This window comes from Megachile rotundata, chromosome 7 (genome assembly GCF_050947335.1).
Source record: "Megachile rotundata isolate GNS110a chromosome 7, iyMegRotu1, whole genome shotgun sequence".
Classification (NCBI taxonomy): Eukaryota; Metazoa; Arthropoda; class Insecta; order Hymenoptera; family Megachilidae; genus Megachile; species Megachile rotundata.
The window spans coordinates 15,026,967-15,046,865 of record NC_134989.1 but is presented as its reverse complement, the minus strand read 5'-3'; the positions used below and the strand labels follow the sequence as shown (position 1 = coordinate 15,046,865).

Genomic DNA, 19,899 nt, shown 5'->3' with positions numbered 1-19,899 from the left:
ACGACTCTTTCAGCGAATCCTGGCGCTCGTCGATCCGACGGCCAATTATGTCCATATCTCGGCCGAACCGAGTGTCGCGCGAAACCCGTGATTACCCGTGAACATCCGCGAAACGAACACCGACCGCGGACACGTGCACACGGACAACGACCCCGTCGCAGAATTCGCTTACACTTAATCACGTAGCGCGGAAAACCTCTTTAGAGAAAAGAGGCACGAGCGCTTTCGTTGGAACGTTGGAACGTTGGTATGGCGGTGGCTGACGATCGACCGTAAGAAAACTGGTGCATTTTTGTCAGAATTTGTTTTTCCGCGTCCACCACTCGTAGCGACCGCTGCTCCATCGGATACCGTGTCTCTGAACGTGTTAGGTTATCGAATGATCGATTTTGAAACCGAAGGATTTATAGATCGATACCGAATCAGACTTTCTACATTTCGAAATCGATCATTTAACTTCGCTAGTTCATGGGTTAGCTGCGTTATAAGCTTGTTCCAACAGAGACCGATTGTACATTCGAGTCTAGTTTCATGTTTTGGTGGCAGCTAACTTTATCGGAAGTGCAAAGGTGCATTAACAATAGAAATCAGACACGGTTTAGATATGATCAGAGGTCTATAACGGTATCGATCGCAAGATCGCAACTCGCGATATAGAACGCAGCCAACCCATTAACGATTATGGCAACACACGGCGTACGACACGTAACCGGTCGCGTAAATAAGCCCGCGACCTCTCATCGCACGTCCATACATCGATCCTCCACCCTCAGTGCCGCCCACGATACAGCAGTTCTCGTTCACGAAGCTACCCATGAACGCCGGAGAGTTCGCAAACCTGCAGTGTATCGTTCCGACCGGTGATCTGCCTTTGAACATACGTTGGAGCTATCCCGGAGAAGAGATGGGCGGTTCCTCCGGCGTACTTGCGAAGAAGGTCGCGGATCGCGTTAGCATGCTCATGATCTCAGTCATCACCGCGAGACACGCGGGGGAGTACGTTTGCACCGCTGAAAACGCGGCTGGAACCGCGTCCCACTCGACCACGCTCACCGTCAATGGTTCGGGACTATCATCCGTTCCTAGACAATTTTACTCGCTCTGGTTTTTTACCTTTTTCTCTTTCGTTTTCGTTTCGTTTCGTTTCTGCACCATCCCGGCAAATAGCACCGTAGCGAAAAGTAACCCCTTGTTGGTAATCCCGACGCCCGACGTCCTTGCATCGAGAATCCAACGGTCCGTCAACGTTCGAGTCTTACACCTTGACCACAAGTATTTTCTCCCGAGACGTTATCGAAGGATCGATAGAACGCAGCGAGAGAGACAGCGATTCGTAACCGCGTGCGATGACTTCAGTTGGCCCGCAGCTTCTGCCGATCACTTTCAATGCCGAGGTCGCCAACTCGGGCGATTCCGTGTCCGTACCTTGCTCGATCTTGAAGGGCGACATGCCTATGGATATATCGTGGGCGTTCAACGGTGTACCGATCGACGCGTCCAGAGACTCTAGTATCACTATCACGAAAATCAGCAGGCTGCTGAGCACCCTTAGCATCGACGGCGTCTCGGCGCGTCACGCTGGAGAGTACACCTGCTCCGCATCGAATCTTGCCGGTTCCGTCAGTCGATCAGCAACCTTAACGGTGAACGGTACGATCTCCTCTCCTCTTCTCCAGCCCGTTTTTCTTCCCCGCTCGCTCGATCTATGCTTTCATCGTGACTGTCCCTCGCAACTATCCCTGTTCAATGTCCGTACCGAGAATAGATTCCTCCCGAGAAACGTGTCTGTTCCTCTGTTACGGGTCATCGCCATACCAACCTCATAGAACAAACGATAGAAAGCGCTGTACTCGTGAATCGACACTCGTTCCTCCTCGCTTCGACTTTTCGAGTCGGACATGACCAAGCGTATCCTCGCCGGTGTGGCTGTTACGCTAGCCAAACGGGTGAACGCTTTGTCGTGTCTGCTTCGAGTGGTTGTTTCCAGTCGCCCCGCAAATACTGCCCTTCATGTTCGGCGACGAACCGGCCAGCTGGGGTGAACTGATTTCCGTCACCTGCTCCGTAACCAAGGGAGATCAGCCTCTCGAGATATCGTGGGCGTTTAACGGGACTCCGATCGACAGTCAGCACGGATCCGATGTCGTGATAGCGAGCACTAACAAGAAAAACAGCGTGCTAACGATCGAGTCTGTCGCGGCGAGGCACGCCGGAGAGTATACTTGTTCCGCGTCGAATCGCGCTGGCGCCACCACGCATTCTGCCCAGCTGACCGTAAACGGTACACGCGTACGATCTTCGCACGTGACTAACATCTTTGCGTTCCTCTTCCTCTTTCCTCTACGCATCGAATTCCTAGATGTTCCCGACGATAGTCCAGATGAAACTTCGTACGATCGACGCTCGGATCTGTGATTACGCGGCTGCGACCGGAAGCCCTCGTTAGTTCTCGCGCGGAGGCGGCACGCGTACCATACACCTTCCTCGTTCACCGTTATTTTCGTTGTTTCTTACCTTTCGACCACGCTGCCGTGTCGCTCGCGCAGTCGCGCCACAGATCCTCCAGTTCTCGTTCGGCGACGATCCCCTGAACTCCGGCGAGATGCTGTCGGTCTCTTGCACGATCGTCAAAGGAGACTTCCCGGTGAACTTGACGTGGACGTTCGACGACACACCGATAGACTCGAGCAGACCGGACATTAATATTATTAATAATAAGAGGGTCAGCTTCTTGAGCATCGACAGCGTGGCGGCGAGGCACGCCGGAAGATACAAGTGCATCGCGTCAAATGCTGCTGGATCAGACAGCCACACCGCCGTGCTCTCGGTCAACGGTATCCCCCTCGACTATACGAATCTTTTTCTTTATTTTGCGACTGCAAGTAACCGTTCAAGAACACGCCGACGACGGAAACGCGGGAAAAGAGTGTCGCGTGCACATCGGTCGGCGCGTTCTTCGTTCGCTTTCGACGCTCTGTCAGTATTTTCTCTCGTAACTTCTTGTTCTCCGCAGTAATCTACATAGCGTATAATTTTGAAACGAAGGCCACTGCCGTCGTCGTGCCGATGATCGAGCGCGTAAACGTATCATCGATGCTCGCGTGTAGTAGCGAACAGGTAAGATTATCGTCAGAGACGACGGCAGGTAAGGACACGGTCCATCGCGCGGATACAGCGAGACGATGGTCCATGTTTCTCTCACTTTTCTCAGTATCACTTTCTTTTCCTTTTTTTTACAGTACTCTGTGCCCGGTCCTTCCGATCCCTGGTAGTCAATGATCCCTCGTAGTTATCCACATTATCCGACAGCTCCAGCGCGTCGTTCGCGATTCGATCTCGTAAACGAAAAAAAAAAAAAACGCCGTGAACCGGTGCCCTCTCTGGGAGCTCCTACGCGCGATTCAAGAGACACTTTTCGAATTTCCAGTCGCGCCTCAATTGGCGCCTTTCACGTTCGGTGACGAGGCGGCCAACGCGGGAGAAATGGCTACCGTTCAGTGCGCCGTGATCAAAGGCGATCTTCCGGTGAAGATCGTGTGGTCGCTGAACGGTAGGACTATCGATGTCGGACGCGTGTCCGGTAACCACGGTTACGACATTCCTGACATCGTCGTGAGCAGAAGTAGTAAACGGATCAGCACCCTGACGATAGACTCGGTAGCCGCAAGACACGCGGGCGAGTACTCGTGCACCGCGACCAACGCAGCCGGATCCGCTACGCACACGTCGGTTTTGTCAGTGAACGGTACGCTTTTACGTGTAAAAAAGAACGATCGGGTGAACTGATCGGCTGGTGGTGGTCGGTCAACCGCGTGGAACGCGTCGGGGGTCACTCGGGGGTGGAGGTAAAGTCGAACGACACCTTTTCTCGGACAGCTCTTCTTTCGTGAAATTTTATCCAGGTGCTACGTAGTCTTTTTTTTACGCTCCAAGTATCACGGTCGACCGTTGTGTTCCTTTAACGATATCGACGGCACTGTTGTCACGTCGACAGTATCGCCGCGCATTGCCCCGTTCGAAATGGCCGACAAAGCCGTGAACTGGGGCGACTCCGTATCGGCTGTCTGCACCGTGGTCAACGGGGACTCCCCGCTCGAGATCAGCTGGGCGTTGAACGGAATGCCCATCGACGAGAGTCACCGGATATCCGTGACCACCACGAAAAGGAACAGCCTGCTCTCCATCGATTCGGCCAGTCCTAGCCACGCGGGCACTTACACCTGCGTAGCCTCGAACGCGGCCGGCGCGACCAGCTATTCGGCGGAATTGACAGTCAACGGTATCTACAGCAGTAGACGCATCCGAAAATTTCGTCGGTTATCCCCGAATTCATCCCCGTCTCAAACTCCTCGCTCATCCCTCGTACCGCCTCCGCAATCTCGCCTCGAATCGAAAGGGTCGCGACGTTCGTTGTCGCGCGAACGACAGAAACTGGGCAAAGCCAACGATTGATTACAGTCGCGCCGCAGATAGCTCCGTTCGTAATCACCGAAGAGCCGGCGAACTGGGGCGACTCGATTTCCGTGGTGTGCGCCATTCTCAAGGGCGATTTGCCGATCGAGATCGCGTGGGCGTTGAACGGCGAGCCGATCGGCCGCGATCGTTCGGACATTAACATTCTGGCGACCACGCGAAAGAACAGCATCCTCAGCATCGAGTCTGTAGCCGCTAGACACGCGGGAGAGTACACGTGTTCGGCGTCCAACAAGGCTGGAGCGACCAGTCACTCGGCTACCCTAGCCGTCAACGGTATTTTCCTCAGCAGACACGTTTTCTCCGACACTTCCCTCTTTTCGCTCCTTATCTTTCGACACCGTTTCCTCATTGTCTCCGGTTGGCGTCGGTGGTCGAGGCTTGGAATCTCCTCCGTTCGATAGGTCGTTCACGACGAACGATGATCGATCCGCGGTGTGTGGGTAGTATTCGTTGTCCACGAAAGGAGGGATAATTTAGACAATTAAGGATTGTTTGTTCGTCATAGTTGCCCCCGAGATAGCTCCATTCGTGATCAGTGAGAAACCGGCGAACTGGGGAGACACGGTGACCGCAACCTGCACGATGTTGAAGGGTGATTCTCCCATTCAAATCGAATGGGCTCTCAACGGCGAACCGATTTCCCACGATTATCCCGACATATCGATCGCGACCAGCAGGCGGGTCAGTTTGCTGACGATAGACGCCGTGACGGCGAGTCACGCCGGGGAATATACGTGTATGGCCAGCAACGCCGCTGGTGGAACGAGTTTCACCGCGACTTTGGCCGTGAACGGTACAATGCGTGTTCCTTTTCACCCCCCGGTTTGCTTTGTTTTCTCGATGCATGCGCGACACTCGGCCAAATAGCTTCCCATCATGTCCCGTTCGCGACTCCATCGTTCACCTCACCATTCCATCCGTCGACGACAGCGATCTTCGGTTAGGTAATCACGATTCGTGAACAGGAAATACCTTTTTGTTCGTTTCGAGTCGTGAGTTAAGTAGTCTGTTATTATGATAACCGCAGTTGCGCCGGAAATCGTGCCGTTCGTGATCGGAGAGGGACCAGCGAATTGGGGGGACACGGTGACCGCAACGTGCACGGTATTGAAAGGGGATCACCCGATCCAGATCGAATGGGCTCTGAACGGCGAGCCGATTTCTCGCAATCATTACGATATATCGATAGTAAACACCAGCAAACGCGTCAGCGTGCTGACGATCGACGCCGTGACAGCGAGACACGCGGGAGAATACACGTGCTCCGTCAGCAACGCAGCCGGTGGGACGAGTTACTCTGCATCTCTCGCAGTAAACGGTACACGCTAACCTTCCCTTATGTTCCCTTCTAATACTTCTCTGTTTTCTTTTCGCGCATGCTACCAACCTGTTCCATACTCTTTCCTTCTTATCCCGTTCCGTCGAAGAACAGAGGAGGTGACGCGTGTTCGTTTCATCCATGACGTTTAGGAACTCGTGACACGGATCATCGATCCAGTTTAAACGACACTTTCGATCGCTATTCTCGCGAGGTCAATCGTCTCTGACGTCTACGGGGTCGTGAACGCGGCCTAATAAAGCGAATATCGATCGATCGATTCCAAGTTGGCGAACGTTAAATAAAGACAGTTTCGATGTCGTTGTAGTTGCGCCGCATATAGGTCCATTCTCGATCAGTGACGGACCAGCTAACTCGGGAGACATGGTCTCGGCTACCTGTTCGATTATGAAAGGCGACTTTCCGGTAAAGATCGTGTGGAAGTTTAACGATAGGACGATAGGTTTCAACGATCCGGACGTGACGATCACGAGGATCAATAAGCATATGAGCGCACTGAGCATCGAGTCCGTGGCGGCGAGACACGCGGGCGAGTATACGTGCGTAGCGACGAACAGAGCTGGAAACGTCAGCCACTCGACGACTCTGGCCGTGAACGGTACCTATTTATCAACAAGCACGCTCTTGCACGAGTAAAAACGAGTTTTGCACAAGCATCGCCTAAACGACAGTAATATCCATGCTGCATTTGCCGTTTGCCCATTGACGATCCTCTTTTTGCTCTTAACACCTTCAGTCCTAACTGTGTTTTAAAACATGCTCCACGGAGGCGGTGGTGATCTTTCAGGTTGTCGTAAAATCGCTCGAACGTAAAAATATTCCCGTCTGTTCCCTGAAATTTCTCCTCGACGAGAAGATCAAAAAGGAGTATCTCGAGTTCCTTCGTGGCCGTTATCACGCGACGCGCGTTTCTCTGTCCAAGTTGCACCGCAGATCTTCCCGTTCACGTTCGGCGACGAACCGGTGAACTCGGGCGAAGCGATCTCGGCGACCTGCTCGATCCTGAAGGGCGACTTCCCGATGGACATATCTTGGGCTTTCAACGGCGTGCCGATCGATTCGAAGAGCACGGATCAGTACACTGTGACGAAAAGCAAGCGGCTGAGCGTGTTGGCGATCGATGCAGTGGCTGCCAGACACGCGGGAGAGTACACTTGCACCGCGTCGAACAAAGCTGGAGCCTCGAGCCACACGGCTATGTTAGCCGTGAACGGTAATACGCACGCATGTGTGGTAGACGCGCGTCACACGGACACGCCTGGAGGCGAGAGTTCTGGGACCTCCTTTTTTCAATCCTATACATCATCATCATCATCATCCACCCGTATTCAATATTCATACCTGCCCCCGTACCCCGTCGTGGCGCGTACTCACGGGGGACGACGCTTTAGAGACGTCGTTCGCGAAGGAAACAACCGATGAACCAGATTCGACGATCGATTGGATTCCTTTCGTACAAACTCCATTCCTGTGGCTGTTAATTAGGTTAACGAGAGGGCTAGCGGATTCCCGATTGGTCGCTCGCGCTCTGATCGATTTTGGGTGAACGTTTTCAGTCGCGCCGCAGATCGCGCCGTTTTCGATCGGCGACGAACCCGCGAACTGGGGCGAAGCGGTTTCGGCGGTGTGCACGATCGTAAAGGGCGACCTGCCCATAGAGATGTCGTGGGCATTGAACGGAGAGCCCATCACCAGCGAAAATCACGGCGATATCTCGATATCGAGCACCGGGAAACGAGTCAGTCTGTTGACCATCGAAGCCGTGAGCGCCAGACATGCCGGAGAATACACGTGTACAGCCTCGAACGCAGCCGGAGCGACGAGCTATTCGGCTACCTTGGCCGTCAACGGTACAGACATTGCACGAATAGGCTCCGTCAGATACGAACGAAACTGCTATCACTTCCCTTCTTCGCTAGCACGCGTCCACAAAAATGTTCGAGACTCTCCTTTCTTTCCCCGTCCCGTTTTGTCCAATCCCACCTTTGTTTTCGTCCAACGACACCGACAGACTGACCGAAACAGATTCCGTGGAAAGAACTGAATAGCTTTAGGGCATTGTTTCTAGTCGCTCCACAGATCGCGCCATTCTCAATCGGCGAGGAACCGGCTAACTGGGGCGAGCAAGTGTCCGCGATGTGTAGCATCTTGAAGGGTGATTCACCGATCGAGACGCAATGGAGCTTGAACGGAGAACCTATCACGCGTGCCACCCATCCGGACATAAATATCATGAAAACTGGGAAAAAGAACTCCGTCTTGATCATCGACTCCGTCACCGCGCATCACGCTGGCGAATACACGTGCGTCGCGAGCAACTTGGTGGGATCCGTCAGCCGATCCGCAGTGTTATCGGTGAACGGTACTATGAAACTATACGAAGCATCTAGCACGGTTTATCCTGTACGTCGAAAATCCCTCAAGTCAATCCCCAACTTCGAATCCCTTTCGTTCATTCCAACGTCGATCCGCTCCGACGCGATATCGGTTCACGGTTCGATGACCACGTCGATTCTCCGCATCGGTTTCCACCCGTTCTTCCAGCGACAGTCTGACACGTGGTTGTTCGTCTCGTAGTGTCTCCGCAGATCGCGCCAATCTCCTTCGGCGACGAGCCCGTGAACGCCGGAGACTTGGTCTCGGTACAGTGCGTGGTGACCAAAGGCGACTCTCCTCTGGAGATCACCTGGACCTTCGATAGTCAACCGATAAGGTCCGATCGAATGGACGTGATCGTGTCTAACTCCGGGAAACGCGTGAAGCAACTGACCATCGAGTCCGTAGCTGCGAGACATGCCGGGGAGTACACCTGCGTCGCCTCGAATGCGGCTGGATCGACCTCGCACTCGGCCAAATTGGACGTCAACGGTACACGCTTCCTCGACGATACATGGACACCCTCACTTCCTTTCCCGACCATCGACTCCTACCCTCTCCTTCGCAATCAGCACTCGGCGTTTTTTTCGGTTGCCTTTGGTATCCCCTTTCGTTCGCTTCTGCTCGTGTCGGTGGTCCATCGCGCGAATTAGCTTGGTGCAAGGAACGAGACGCGAACAAACGCTTCCCGACGGGGAGCGGAGCGCACGACGATTCCGTGCGCAGTTTCAGTTCAGTTTTTCTATTTCCAGTCATTCCGAAATTATTGCCGTTCACGTTCGGCGAGAAACCGCTTAACTCGGGTCAAGTAGTAACGGTACCGTGCGCCGTGGTCGAGGGCGATCAACCCTTGAAGCTTCGCTGGACCTTAAACGGTCACGCGATCTCGCCCCACTCTGGAATCTCAATCGTGGATCTCGGCGGACGGGGCGCCATACTCAGCATAGGATCTGTCCAGGCGACGCACGCTGGAACGTACACGTGTATCGCGGAAAACCTTGCCGGAAGGCACGAGCTATCGGCCGATCTGATCGTCAACGGTGCTTAAAAAGATCTGCAACAGTGATCTTGCATATTAGATCTGCCGAAAAGTTCTGTCCACGTACGAAACTCGGATACCTCCTAATGGTACCCATTTTGGACTATACAGGTCCTGAGTGCTGAATGGTATCTGTTCAACGATACTCTATTCGCTTATTGTCTTTCACGTCTTTTTCGTTTAAATGTTTCGCGGAACATCGACTATTTAATCGAGGCTCACTCTCCTTTCCACTACAGCATTTATACCTTCCTCTGTATGCAGATTTTCATAATTATTTGATAATTCTCTTGTTGGAACTCGTAGTGGCATAAACGGACTTTGTCATCCGACATGTTTGCTCTGCTCTCATTTAGAACAGATTAATTAACCGAACACGAAACCGCAATTTACGTGGCACAAATCCTTAGCGAACACGATGTAGCAGTGCACATAACACGTAATGTAGGACACATCTGAAAGTGGAAAACAACAATGGCCATAATATGGACAGAACTTTGCGGTAAACCTAATAATTCGAACGTCACGCTATCTTTTTTCTTTATTTGCCTTGTCCCTTTGAAAATCTTCTGTTGTCCCGAGCCAGTAGTTCTCCTTGCTTGAGTAACATTCGGATCTCCTCTTTTTTGTTGCGCTCTGTTTGACGTTTCTTTATTTCTGCGGGGGCAAATTTACCGTTGCGTACAAGAAATCGATGAGCAGGGCATCCGTCTTCGATTCGGTCAGAGTCGAACCGTGTCGAATGAAGTCGCGTCTACCCTGGCAAACGAATTGTCCGTCTAATTTTTAACCCTTGTTCCCTCTGCTATTATCTGTGCCTGACTCTAGAGTCTGTCTCTATCTCTCGGCAGTCGCTCCGCATCTGCAGCCGTTCTCGTTCGACGAGGCCAACTCCGGCGATCTGATAATCGTCCATTGCGCGGTCGTTAAGGGGGACACGCCGATTTCGCTCAAGTGGTTGTTCGAGGGACGCCATTTAGAAGTAGGCGACGGAGTGGGTATCACCGCGTTGGGGGATAGAGTGTCCGCTCTGACGATCCCTGCCGTCAGGGGAGAACACGCCGGAGAATATGCTTGCGTCGCCGATAATCCAGCCGGTCGTGCTAGGCACAGCGCCCATCTCAAAGTGAACGGTACAGAAACGAGATCATATCATGTAATCGTCGCAAACGAATATAAAAAAGAAAAGAAAACGCCACGCGGTGTATAGAAAGAATTTGTTGAAAATCGGCATGATTTGTCCAGGCGTGCAACGCGTAGTCCTTGTGCCATCGATCAATACGTTGTTGTGAGATCGGCGAACGAACGCGATATATTTGACTGAATCGTTCGTGTGACACTTGGTAGCTCGAGTAGTAGTCGTGTAAGGTTTGAAACGGCGAACGAACTGCGTCTCTACTGTCTGTTGTTGATTGTTGTAATAGCATATTATTGAATATGTTTATTTTGGAAGTCTGCATTTGCCCGACTGTCCATCTTTCTTTCTTACATATAATTATCTTCCCGCATATCGTTTGTTTCGAAGCATCATCGTTTAGGTAGGTCGCTCGGCCGAGTGTAGTTGTTGGACCGCAGTCCCACTCTCGTTAATCCTTGGGCTACCATCATCAAAGGTAATTTGTCCTTAGTTCAGGACGAGTTAAACTCCCTCTCCTTCCTTTCGTTCACTTTTCTTTTCTCTCGTGCTCTTTCACGCGCTTCCATTGACGTAACTAGATAGGGACCAGGGTAGGTTTCTCCTTGCACGTAAAATCTTTCTTTAGAAATCTTCAAAATCACAAACACCCTGATTTTCATCCGAGAAACGTCGCCAGGGGACCACCCTGGACCACGATCTTAGTTACGCCAGTGCCACGTCCCCGTACGCGTACACACACTTCTCTCGTGCTTTCTCTGTCTCTGTCTCTCTTTCCAAATCCTCTTCGTCCTTCTCGAAACGATTCGCAGAGAGAGATGTATTCGTCGGGACGTTAATAAAACGAAGTATGTGCGCGACCCGTGATAACCGGAGACACGTAAAGTAGGTTTGGAGCCAGAAAGGGGAGGACCCAGTGTTTCTCGTGAGAAGCAACGAACCGACAACGTACACGAACACGATGATTGACCAGTGTACCATGAAGGGATGGACAAAAGGATCGCAAAAGGAACATCCATGTACCTATCCGTGGATTTAGCTCGAGCCTATCATTCCAGTCTTACCACGGATCAGTCCGTTCGATTTTGGGGATCAACCGATCTATGAGGGACAAGCAGCCCAATTGGCGTGCATGGTGCTGGTGGGTGACACCCCCATCAATATTACCTGGACGCACGAGGACCAGCCATTGTCGCAATTCATGGGATACAGCATCGGGAAACTCGGCCCACGGACAAGTCTTTTGCTGATCGAGCCGGTTACACCGGAGCACTCTGGACGTTACACGTGTATCGCTAGTAATCCGTCCGGCAGGACGATCCACGAGGCGACATTGCGAGTTCACGGTTAGGGCCAGACTAATGGGAGCATTGAATGATGATAATGATTGAACGATGATTGAATAATACGGAATGAAAGCAACCACGCCGGACCCGTGAGAGTATTTGATTGCAGGCTTGATTGATGCATCTTCGTCGTTGCCGAAGCTGTCGTGTTCCCTTGGCGAAGCTTTCTGGATTTCATTTCTCAGCGGAAGAGTTTTTATATACACGACACACACACATGCAGTGCGTTGCTTTCGTCACCGGAGACGACATTCTTGCGCGCCGTTTCTCTCTCTCTCTCTCTTTTTCTGTCTTTTTACCATATTCTATATTTTGGTGAAATTGTATATAATTCTATCTTTGTTTATTTTTGCGTTTCTGGTTCCGCCTATGATTTTTCAGCCGAGTAACAGACGCAGAGTGAGCCCAAAGTCCCACACGTTTCTCCCGTCTCTCCCCTCAGCAAGTTGGTTGAGCTTGACCCGCATCGTATCTGTGGCTATAAGTACATATTTCGCCTAGTTTGATTTCCCTGTCTCGTTGTCATGCTCGTCGTCGCTGATCTCTTCGACGACACTTTTCGTTGGCTTTCCAGTTGATTTGGCCGCGACAACAGATCCAGGCACATGACAGGCTCATACACGTCACTTTTCGTTCTCATGCGCGATTCGCATCGCGTCACAATTACTCTCGATCATACAACTAGCAGTAATCGGTGGATCGTCGCGATTTTTTCAGAGCGATTCTCTTATGTAGGTCCTACGATCGAGCCGTGTCTCTCGTGATCACAAAGTTCGAGTGTCGATTTGTCATTATATTACCTCACTGTACCCCCGTCGCGTTACAACGTGTCCTTGTTCCAAGATGACCGACCGACCATCCAATCAACCCCTCAGAATCACCCCGTCCACCTGCACCCGATCACCTCGTATCCGTTTTTCACCTTCACCCCGACCCCCAATGCCTTTCACCACACGTCTCGCCTCGTTCATTTTTTACATGCATTCGTAGTGGTAGCTAAGATCTTTTTTAACACGCATGCTTCTTCCCTTGGACTAACTAACAATTAGACAGATCACTCTTTCTCAAGCGGTGCAGCATGATGGACCGTGCTCGAGTATCGTAGTACTCTTAGTTAGTGTCTTTCGCATGCGCGCTGTGAGCTCCTTCAGAGCCGCAACCGTGCTCTTCTCTACCATCTATCTGCCTGTTGACCTTCTTTCTGTTCGTGCAGTAGTCACCCGCATAATCATTCTTGAGTTCCTGCATGTACGAATTATCGCAGTGTTGTCGCAGTTGCGGGAGGGAGTCGCGTTTCGTTCAGCATGCCACGAAACTTACCGTCGCGATCTTCGGCTTCTTATCGAATATCGTACGAGAAATGTCCGCGGGTTTCAAATAATGCATCTCCGAAGATCACGATGCGACTGACTCCCGGTTTAACTGTTGATCGGTGAATGCCGACAGAACACTTTGAATAACCGTTCTCTTCTGCAACAGTACCTCCACGCTGGATTCTGGAACCGACCGATAAGGCATTCGCTCAGGGTTCTGATGCACGCGTTGAATGCAAAGCCGACGGTTTCCCCAAGCCTCAAGTCACCTGGAAGAGAGCAGCTGGTTAGTATTCTTACCTCTCGTCCACAATTTTATATATAATTTTATAAAATCATAATTATTACACCTTCGTTTACAGGGGATACACCGGGCGATTATACCGACTTGAAACTTAGCAACCCCGACATCAGCGTAGAGGATGGAACCCTGTCTATTAATAACATTCAAAAGACGAACGAAGGCTACTATCTTTGCGAAGCTGTTAACGGAATTGGCTCAGGACTCTCGGCTGTCATTCTCATTTCGGTTCAGGGTAAGTTCTCATCTGAGCATTTTTGCGAACGTTGCGAGTAATGTCTCTTCGATCACAGCTCCACCCCATTTCGAAATTACGCTGAGGAATCAGACTGCACGACGCGGAGAACCGGCTGTACTGCAATGCGAGGCTCAGGGTGAAAAACCGATTGGCATCTTATGGAACATGAACAACAAGAGACTGGACCCGAAGAGCGACTCTCGTTACACCATCCGCGAAGAAATTTTGGCTAATGGAGTACTGTCTGACCTGAGCATCAAGAGAACCGAGAGGAGCGATTCTGCACTGTTCACCTGCGTTGCCACTAATGCCTTTGGAAGCGACGACACTAGCATCAACATGGTTGTCCAAGGTTTGTATCTACTTCTGAACAATTCTCTATGATCGTCGGAATTCTAATCCGTGGAATTTTTATTGCAGAGGTTCCCGAAGTTCCATACGGCCTTAAAGTATTAGACAAATCCGGACGTTCGGTTCAGTTGTCCTGGGCAGCACCGTACGATGGAAACAGCCCGATCAAACGCTACATCATCGAATACAAGATCAGCAAAGGCTCCTGGGAAACTGACATTGACAGAGTACTGGTACCTGGAGCGCAACAGAACGTAGCTGGAGTTTTCAATCTGAGACCTGCCACCACTTATCATCTGAGAATCGTTGCTGAGAACGAAATTGGCGCATCTGACCCGTCTGATACCGTAACCATCATCACTGCCGAAGAAGCTCCAAGCGGCCCACCAACCTCCGTTCGAGTTGATGCTCTTGACCAACACACTCTTAAGGTACTGATTATGCTTCAGATAGATTCTAGGCTTGTAACGAAAATTACCGAGGGATTAAATGTGACAGGTAACATGGAAACCACCCCCACGCGAAGACTGGAACGGCGAGATTCTTGGCTACTACGTTGGATACAGACTCTCTTCTTCTGACAAACCATACATGTTCGAAACTGTGGACTTCTCGAAGGAGGACGGAAAAGAGCACCATTTGCAGATCATGAACTTGAAAACCTACACTCAGTACAGCGTTGTTGTTCAGGCATTCAATAAAGTTGGCTCAGGCCCAATGAGCGAGGAACGAAGACAACACACTGCCGAAGGAGTACCCGAACAGCCTCCTCATGACACAACCTGCACCACTCTTACCTCCCAGACGATCAGAGTTTCATGGATGTCGCCTCCTCTCAGCGCTGCCAACGGAGTTATCACTGGATACAAGGTTGATTACATCTCTGTACAGATTGACTGTTTCCTGTTTCTTCAGAAAGGCTCATAAGCGTGTTCCGTAGGTTATTTACGGACCATCTGACACCTGGTATGACGAGAACACGAAGGACACCAAGATCACATCCTCCAGCGAAACCATCTTACACGGACTGAAGAAATACACCAACTACAGCATGCAAGTTTTGGCTTTCACTTCCGGTGGCGATGGAGTCAAGTCCGCACCTATTCACTGCCAGACCGAACAGGATGGTAGGACTACAATTCGTGGAAAGATATTCGGGAGAAATTGTGCAGTCAGTTTGAATTTATGTCGTGCTTGTTCGCAGCCCCCGAAGCACCGATCGCTATCAAAGCTCTCGTTATGTCCGCTGAATCCATTCTTGTCTCATGGCGCCCACCAAGCCAACCCAACGGAGTGATCACCCAGTATACCGTTTACACCAAGGCAGACAACACAGAGGAACCGACTAGCCAAAAAGTACCACCGAACCAACTGACTCACGAGGCTTCTGGACTGGACAAACAACGCAGATATGACTTCTGGGTAACTGCCAGCACCAACATCGGCGAGGGAGAGGCTTCCAAGATTGTGGCTTTGGCACCGAGCGTTAGAGGTGCTTTGACTTCTGGTTATCCACAAATTTCTGGACTCTAGATCCATACAGTGTCTAAATCCCCGAACACTAGTATCAAATATGTCTAGCATTAAATTAATTACGTTCATTTGCAGTACCGGCTAAGATCGCTTCATTCGACGACAAATTCACGGCTACGTACAAGGAAGACGTCAAATTGCCCTGCCTTGCTGTCGGCGTACCCGCACCGGAAGTAACATGGAAAGTCCGAGGCGCCGTTCTCCAACCGAGCGACAGACTGCGACAATTGCCCGAAGGATCTCTGTTTATCAAGGAAGTTGACCGTACAGATGCTGGCGAATACTCTTGCTACGTTGAAAACTCGTTCGGCCATGACACCGTAACTCACCAACTCATCGTCCATGGTGAGTTTCACGCGATGCAGTTTCAAAGAAGAAAGTTATCGGAATCTCGTGTCGTTTTGTAGCTCCTCCGCATTCACCGCAAGTCACCCTCACTGCTACCACCACCAACTCGCTGACCATGAAACTGAGACCTCACCCCACCGACAACGCCCCCATCCACGGATACACCATTCACTACAAACCGGAATTCGGCGACTGGGAAACCGCTCAGATCAGTTCCACGGCTCAGAAATACACTTTAGAAAACTTATGGTGTGGCTCCCGATATCAGATCTACGTTACCGCATACAACGGGTAATGATTTGCGACTTCTGGCACGAAGCGAAGCCGGTGCATTCGTAATTGTTTGATTTGATAATCCAGAATTGGCACTGGCGATCCTTCTGACATGCTCAACACCCGTACCAAAGGCTCCAAACCGATCATCCCCGAAGCTGCAAGGTTCATCGAAGTCTCTACTAACAGCATTACCCTTCACTTGAGCGCCTGGTCCGATGGTGGTTGCCCCATGCTCTACTTCGTCGTCGAACACAAGAAGAAGTAAGAGAAAAATATTCTGAAAGATGAAACCCTTCGGCGATTATCCTCTTTAAGATTTATATAGCGACTCTGGTAACAATGGTTACACCTGATTGTTTGAACAGGCACCAACAGGAATGGAATCAGGTATCGAACAACGTGAAACCCGGCGGAAACTTTGTCGTTCTGGATCTGGACCCTGCTACCTGGTATCATCTTCGCGTGACAGCTCACAACAACGCCGGTTTCGCCGTAGCTGAATACGAGTTTGCTACACTGACCGTGACTGGAGGTAAGTATGAGGCAATTAAAGAAGCAGCGGCACTCATGGCCGGTGCTAATGGTGGCCTGGATTGAATGGTCGCCATGATTTTTTGTTCCAGGCACCATTGCACCGGCCCGAGAGCTGCCTGACGTAAACGGTGGTGGCAACGACGAGGATCCGATGAAAATTTTCATGGCTAATTTGAATCTGGTCGTACCCGTGGTAGCAGCTATTCTCGTTATAATCGTTGCCGTCATCGTGATCTGCGTTCTCAGAGGAAAGGGCCATGGTAGCGATAAAGGTAATTGTGATCTTCTTCTTCTTTGTTACCGTTTCGACGTGTAGGTACGATCGCACCCCCTGTACGTAACGGTGGTAACGAGAACACGGACGTCAGACGTTATTTCCCTTGGCTACCCAGCTGGCTCGACGTGAACGTTGTGGTACCGGTCGGAGCTACCGTTGTCGTCATTATCGTGGGAATTGTGGTCATTTGTGTCGCGTTGTCCAGGAGAACTCGAGGCCCGGAACAAACACGGCTGCGAGGTATCTCATCAGCCGACGAGAAATATTACGAAGGACAATGTATAGCAATTTTTTTTTATTATTTTAACTTGCTAAGATTACGATCATGGAAGCTTGTCAGAAGGTTCATCATTCTGCTACTAAATCATGAAGGATTGTTACAGAATGTTATTGTGAACGTATCGTTAACGACAAATGCAATTGCGCCTTCAAGGGTATGATATCGAGATGTCCTACTTTTGTCAAATGTTTCAAGTGTCACACTTACTACTCTATCCTTCGTTTCACATACAGAGCATCTTTCTGACAATCGATCCACGCCCTACGTTTACAAAATCCTCTTTCGTAGGTGCCGGTGGACCAACGACACAATCAAGCACGAAACAATCGGCATTGATCCCTGTCTCATAAATATGCCATGATCGGTTTTTAGATGACGTGGTATACCAGCAAACCGGAGTCGGCGGAGCTACTCTCGACAAACGCAGACCCGACCTTCGTGACGAACTTGGATACATCGCACCACCGAACCGCAAGTTACCCCCTGTTCCTGGATCCAACTATAACACCTGCGATCGCATCAAGCGAGGTACAGTTATAAGTAAGCCACAACTGCCAACAATTATGATTTCTAGCTAAATTCCAATTGTCTAGATGTTGTCGCATCGGCACGATAGTATTACCGTTATTTCTTCTTTCGTTTTTTACATACGTGACACACAAGTCGGATGTCGCACAAGGAACACGATTAGATTATCACGATCATGAGCCAGAATCTACAAGATTGATAGGTCGTACAATGCACGTACATTCAGACACAATCTCATTACATAGACAGATATACACGCGTTCATCATAGTTATTGCCAGTTGTTTCGTTGTTTGCCTCGCTTCAAATTCTTTTCTTTTTTATCGTAACCGAGATGTATGCCCTACGGGAACCGGACATTCTCCTCCCTTATTTACGCTATGCGTTGCTGCGCGTACCAAGATCGAGTAAGAACCTCTCTATCCACCGACAAGCCCGTCAATCGTCAAAGAAAAAATCGACCGGATATGGCAGCGAGCCAAATCCGAATATCGGTAAGCGTCAGTCAGTCGTACGACCTTTGTAGTATATGTTCGATAGGTGGAACAGGCTCGATAAGGAGCCACTCGACCTGGGATCCCAGACGACATATGTACGAAGAATTGAATCATTGCGCGCCGAACCGAAGATGTCCACCGCCACCACGTATGGGCAGTGCCGAAGCATTATCCCACAGAGGTTGGTAAACAGAAAGTAGTTCAAGACACGAAGCGTGCTCTTCCTACTTCGTGTCCTTCGTCTATCGCGTCACTACGAATGACTAACCCGCGGCCGGTGCAGCTGTCGGCTGCCTGCAGTCAGTCTTCGTAAGTCCTCTATCGTCCGTGGTTCTCACCGTGCTGGTACCTGTCCTTCCTCTTAATGTTGCACGTCTTCGCATGCTTGCGCTGATGCCCTTTTATTTCGCAAACACGAGGCACTCACAGGCACACTTCTTTCGATTCTTGCCACTTTGTCGGTAGGACCAGCCCACTCGCGTTTCTGGGTCGAAGATATTTGTTGAAGGTGTGTGAGACGAGCTTCACTGAATTTCGAATTTGAGAATAAAGTTCAGAGTAAAGTCTTCAACGGATACCTTCAGTGTCTGACTACAGAACGAGTGGTCGATGGTGCAAGACACTAATAAGCATGACTTCTATAAACCTTCGCGAAGAGTAAGAGCGAGGAAAGGAAACGTAGGAATGCGAAACGTAGGTACCTGACTACTTTGAAGATGTCTGCATGAGAACAGTCATCCATGGAGTATCGTCCCTTGAAAGGCAAACGACGCCTACAGTGTCCTCGACCCATAGTCTTGTACAATAATAGATTAGTTTGATTAGATACATAATGGCAGTGTCTACCCTCGGTAATCCTTTTTTTCAGGTATGGAGGATGAGATCTGCCCGTACGCTACTTTCCACCTTCTTGGATTCCGCGAAGAAATGGACCCCAGCAAGGCTATGCAATTCCAGACATTCCCTCACCCCGGAAACGGACACTCTGGCACCATGGGACCACCTGTTGGACATCCTACCAATGCCTCTGCCCATAGCCGTTCTGGATCTCAGTCTATGGTACCCTTACCGTTTTTCCTATCTAAACACTCTAACTTCCAAGTTTTATCATTTCTGTCGCTTCATTTTAGCCCCGTCAAAATGGACGCTACTCCCGAGTACCATCACAAGGAGGCGGCAGCGGAACCCACAACGTTTTCTCTCCCGAATACGACGACCCAGCTAACTGCGCACCGGAAGAAGACCAATACGGCTCCCAATACGGACAATATGGCGCTCCCTATGACCATTACGGATCTCGTGGCTCTGTCGGACGTCGCAGCGTAGGATCGGCCCGCAACATCCCCGTCTCTGGATCACCGGAACCACCACCACCACCACCAAGGAACCACGACCAGAACAACTCCAGCTTCAACGACAGCAAGGAAAGCAACGAGATCAGCGAGGCAGAATGTGATCGCGACCAACTTGTGAACCGCAACTACGGCGGTCAGTACAAAGAACTGTAATCGAATAGGGGACGAAACGGTCGGATCGTGAACAGCAGTCGATGCACGATCGGAGATACTACTCGTTTATCTCTGGGTTTACGTGTTGCTGCAAATTGCGCTGACTTCCTAGTATCAAACATGGTCACCAATTAGCGATTTGTAGGTGTTCGATTTTCAGGAAGAGGGATGTCCTTAGGTCCTACATTCTTCGTTTCAGATTAGT

The 19,899-nt window shown here is 50.5% G+C and overlaps 1 protein-coding gene across 50 annotated transcripts in view; it reads left to right on the top strand.

The window, feature by feature from the left end:
* Window positions 1–19,899, top strand: part of Dscam1 (Down syndrome cell adhesion molecule 1) — a 61,342-nt gene that overhangs the window by 36,631 nt on the left and 4,812 nt on the right. For 7 of the 50 annotated variants that reach the window (XM_076533914.1, XM_076533911.1, XM_076533915.1 and 4 more), the window contains exons 11-27: window positions 3,428–3,745; window positions 13,191–13,310; window positions 13,387–13,560; window positions 13,619–13,915; window positions 13,984–14,345; window positions 14,413–14,784; window positions 14,855–15,041; window positions 15,119–15,406; window positions 15,523–15,792; window positions 15,855–16,086; window positions 16,156–16,332; window positions 16,437–16,603; window positions 16,922–17,161; window positions 17,535–17,702; window positions 18,230–18,367; window positions 19,055–19,245; window positions 19,317–19,674. In XM_076533914.1, coding sequence (XP_076390029.1) covers window positions 3,428–3,745; window positions 13,191–13,310; window positions 13,387–13,560; window positions 13,619–13,915; window positions 13,984–14,345; window positions 14,413–14,784; window positions 14,855–15,041; window positions 15,119–15,406; window positions 15,523–15,792; window positions 15,855–16,086; window positions 16,156–16,332; window positions 16,437–16,603; window positions 16,922–17,161; window positions 17,535–17,702; window positions 18,230–18,367; window positions 19,055–19,245; window positions 19,317–19,674 — 4,059 coding nt within the window. Of the gene's footprint in view, window positions 1–1,987; window positions 2,282–3,427; window positions 3,746–3,994; window positions 4,280–4,458; window positions 4,750–4,981; window positions 5,270–6,122; window positions 6,414–6,737; window positions 7,029–7,371; window positions 7,666–7,883; window positions 8,178–8,392; window positions 8,684–8,943; window positions 9,232–10,081; window positions 10,364–13,190; window positions 13,311–13,386; window positions 13,561–13,618; window positions 13,916–13,983; window positions 14,346–14,412; window positions 14,785–14,854; window positions 15,042–15,118; window positions 15,407–15,522; window positions 15,793–15,854; window positions 16,087–16,155; window positions 16,333–16,436; window positions 16,604–16,694; window positions 16,878–16,921; window positions 17,162–17,534; window positions 17,703–18,229; window positions 18,368–19,054; window positions 19,246–19,316; window positions 19,675–19,899 lie in introns of all 50 variants that reach the window. The other 43 variants (XM_076533925.1, XM_076533936.1, XM_076533937.1 and 40 more) reach the window with 23 other exon arrangements.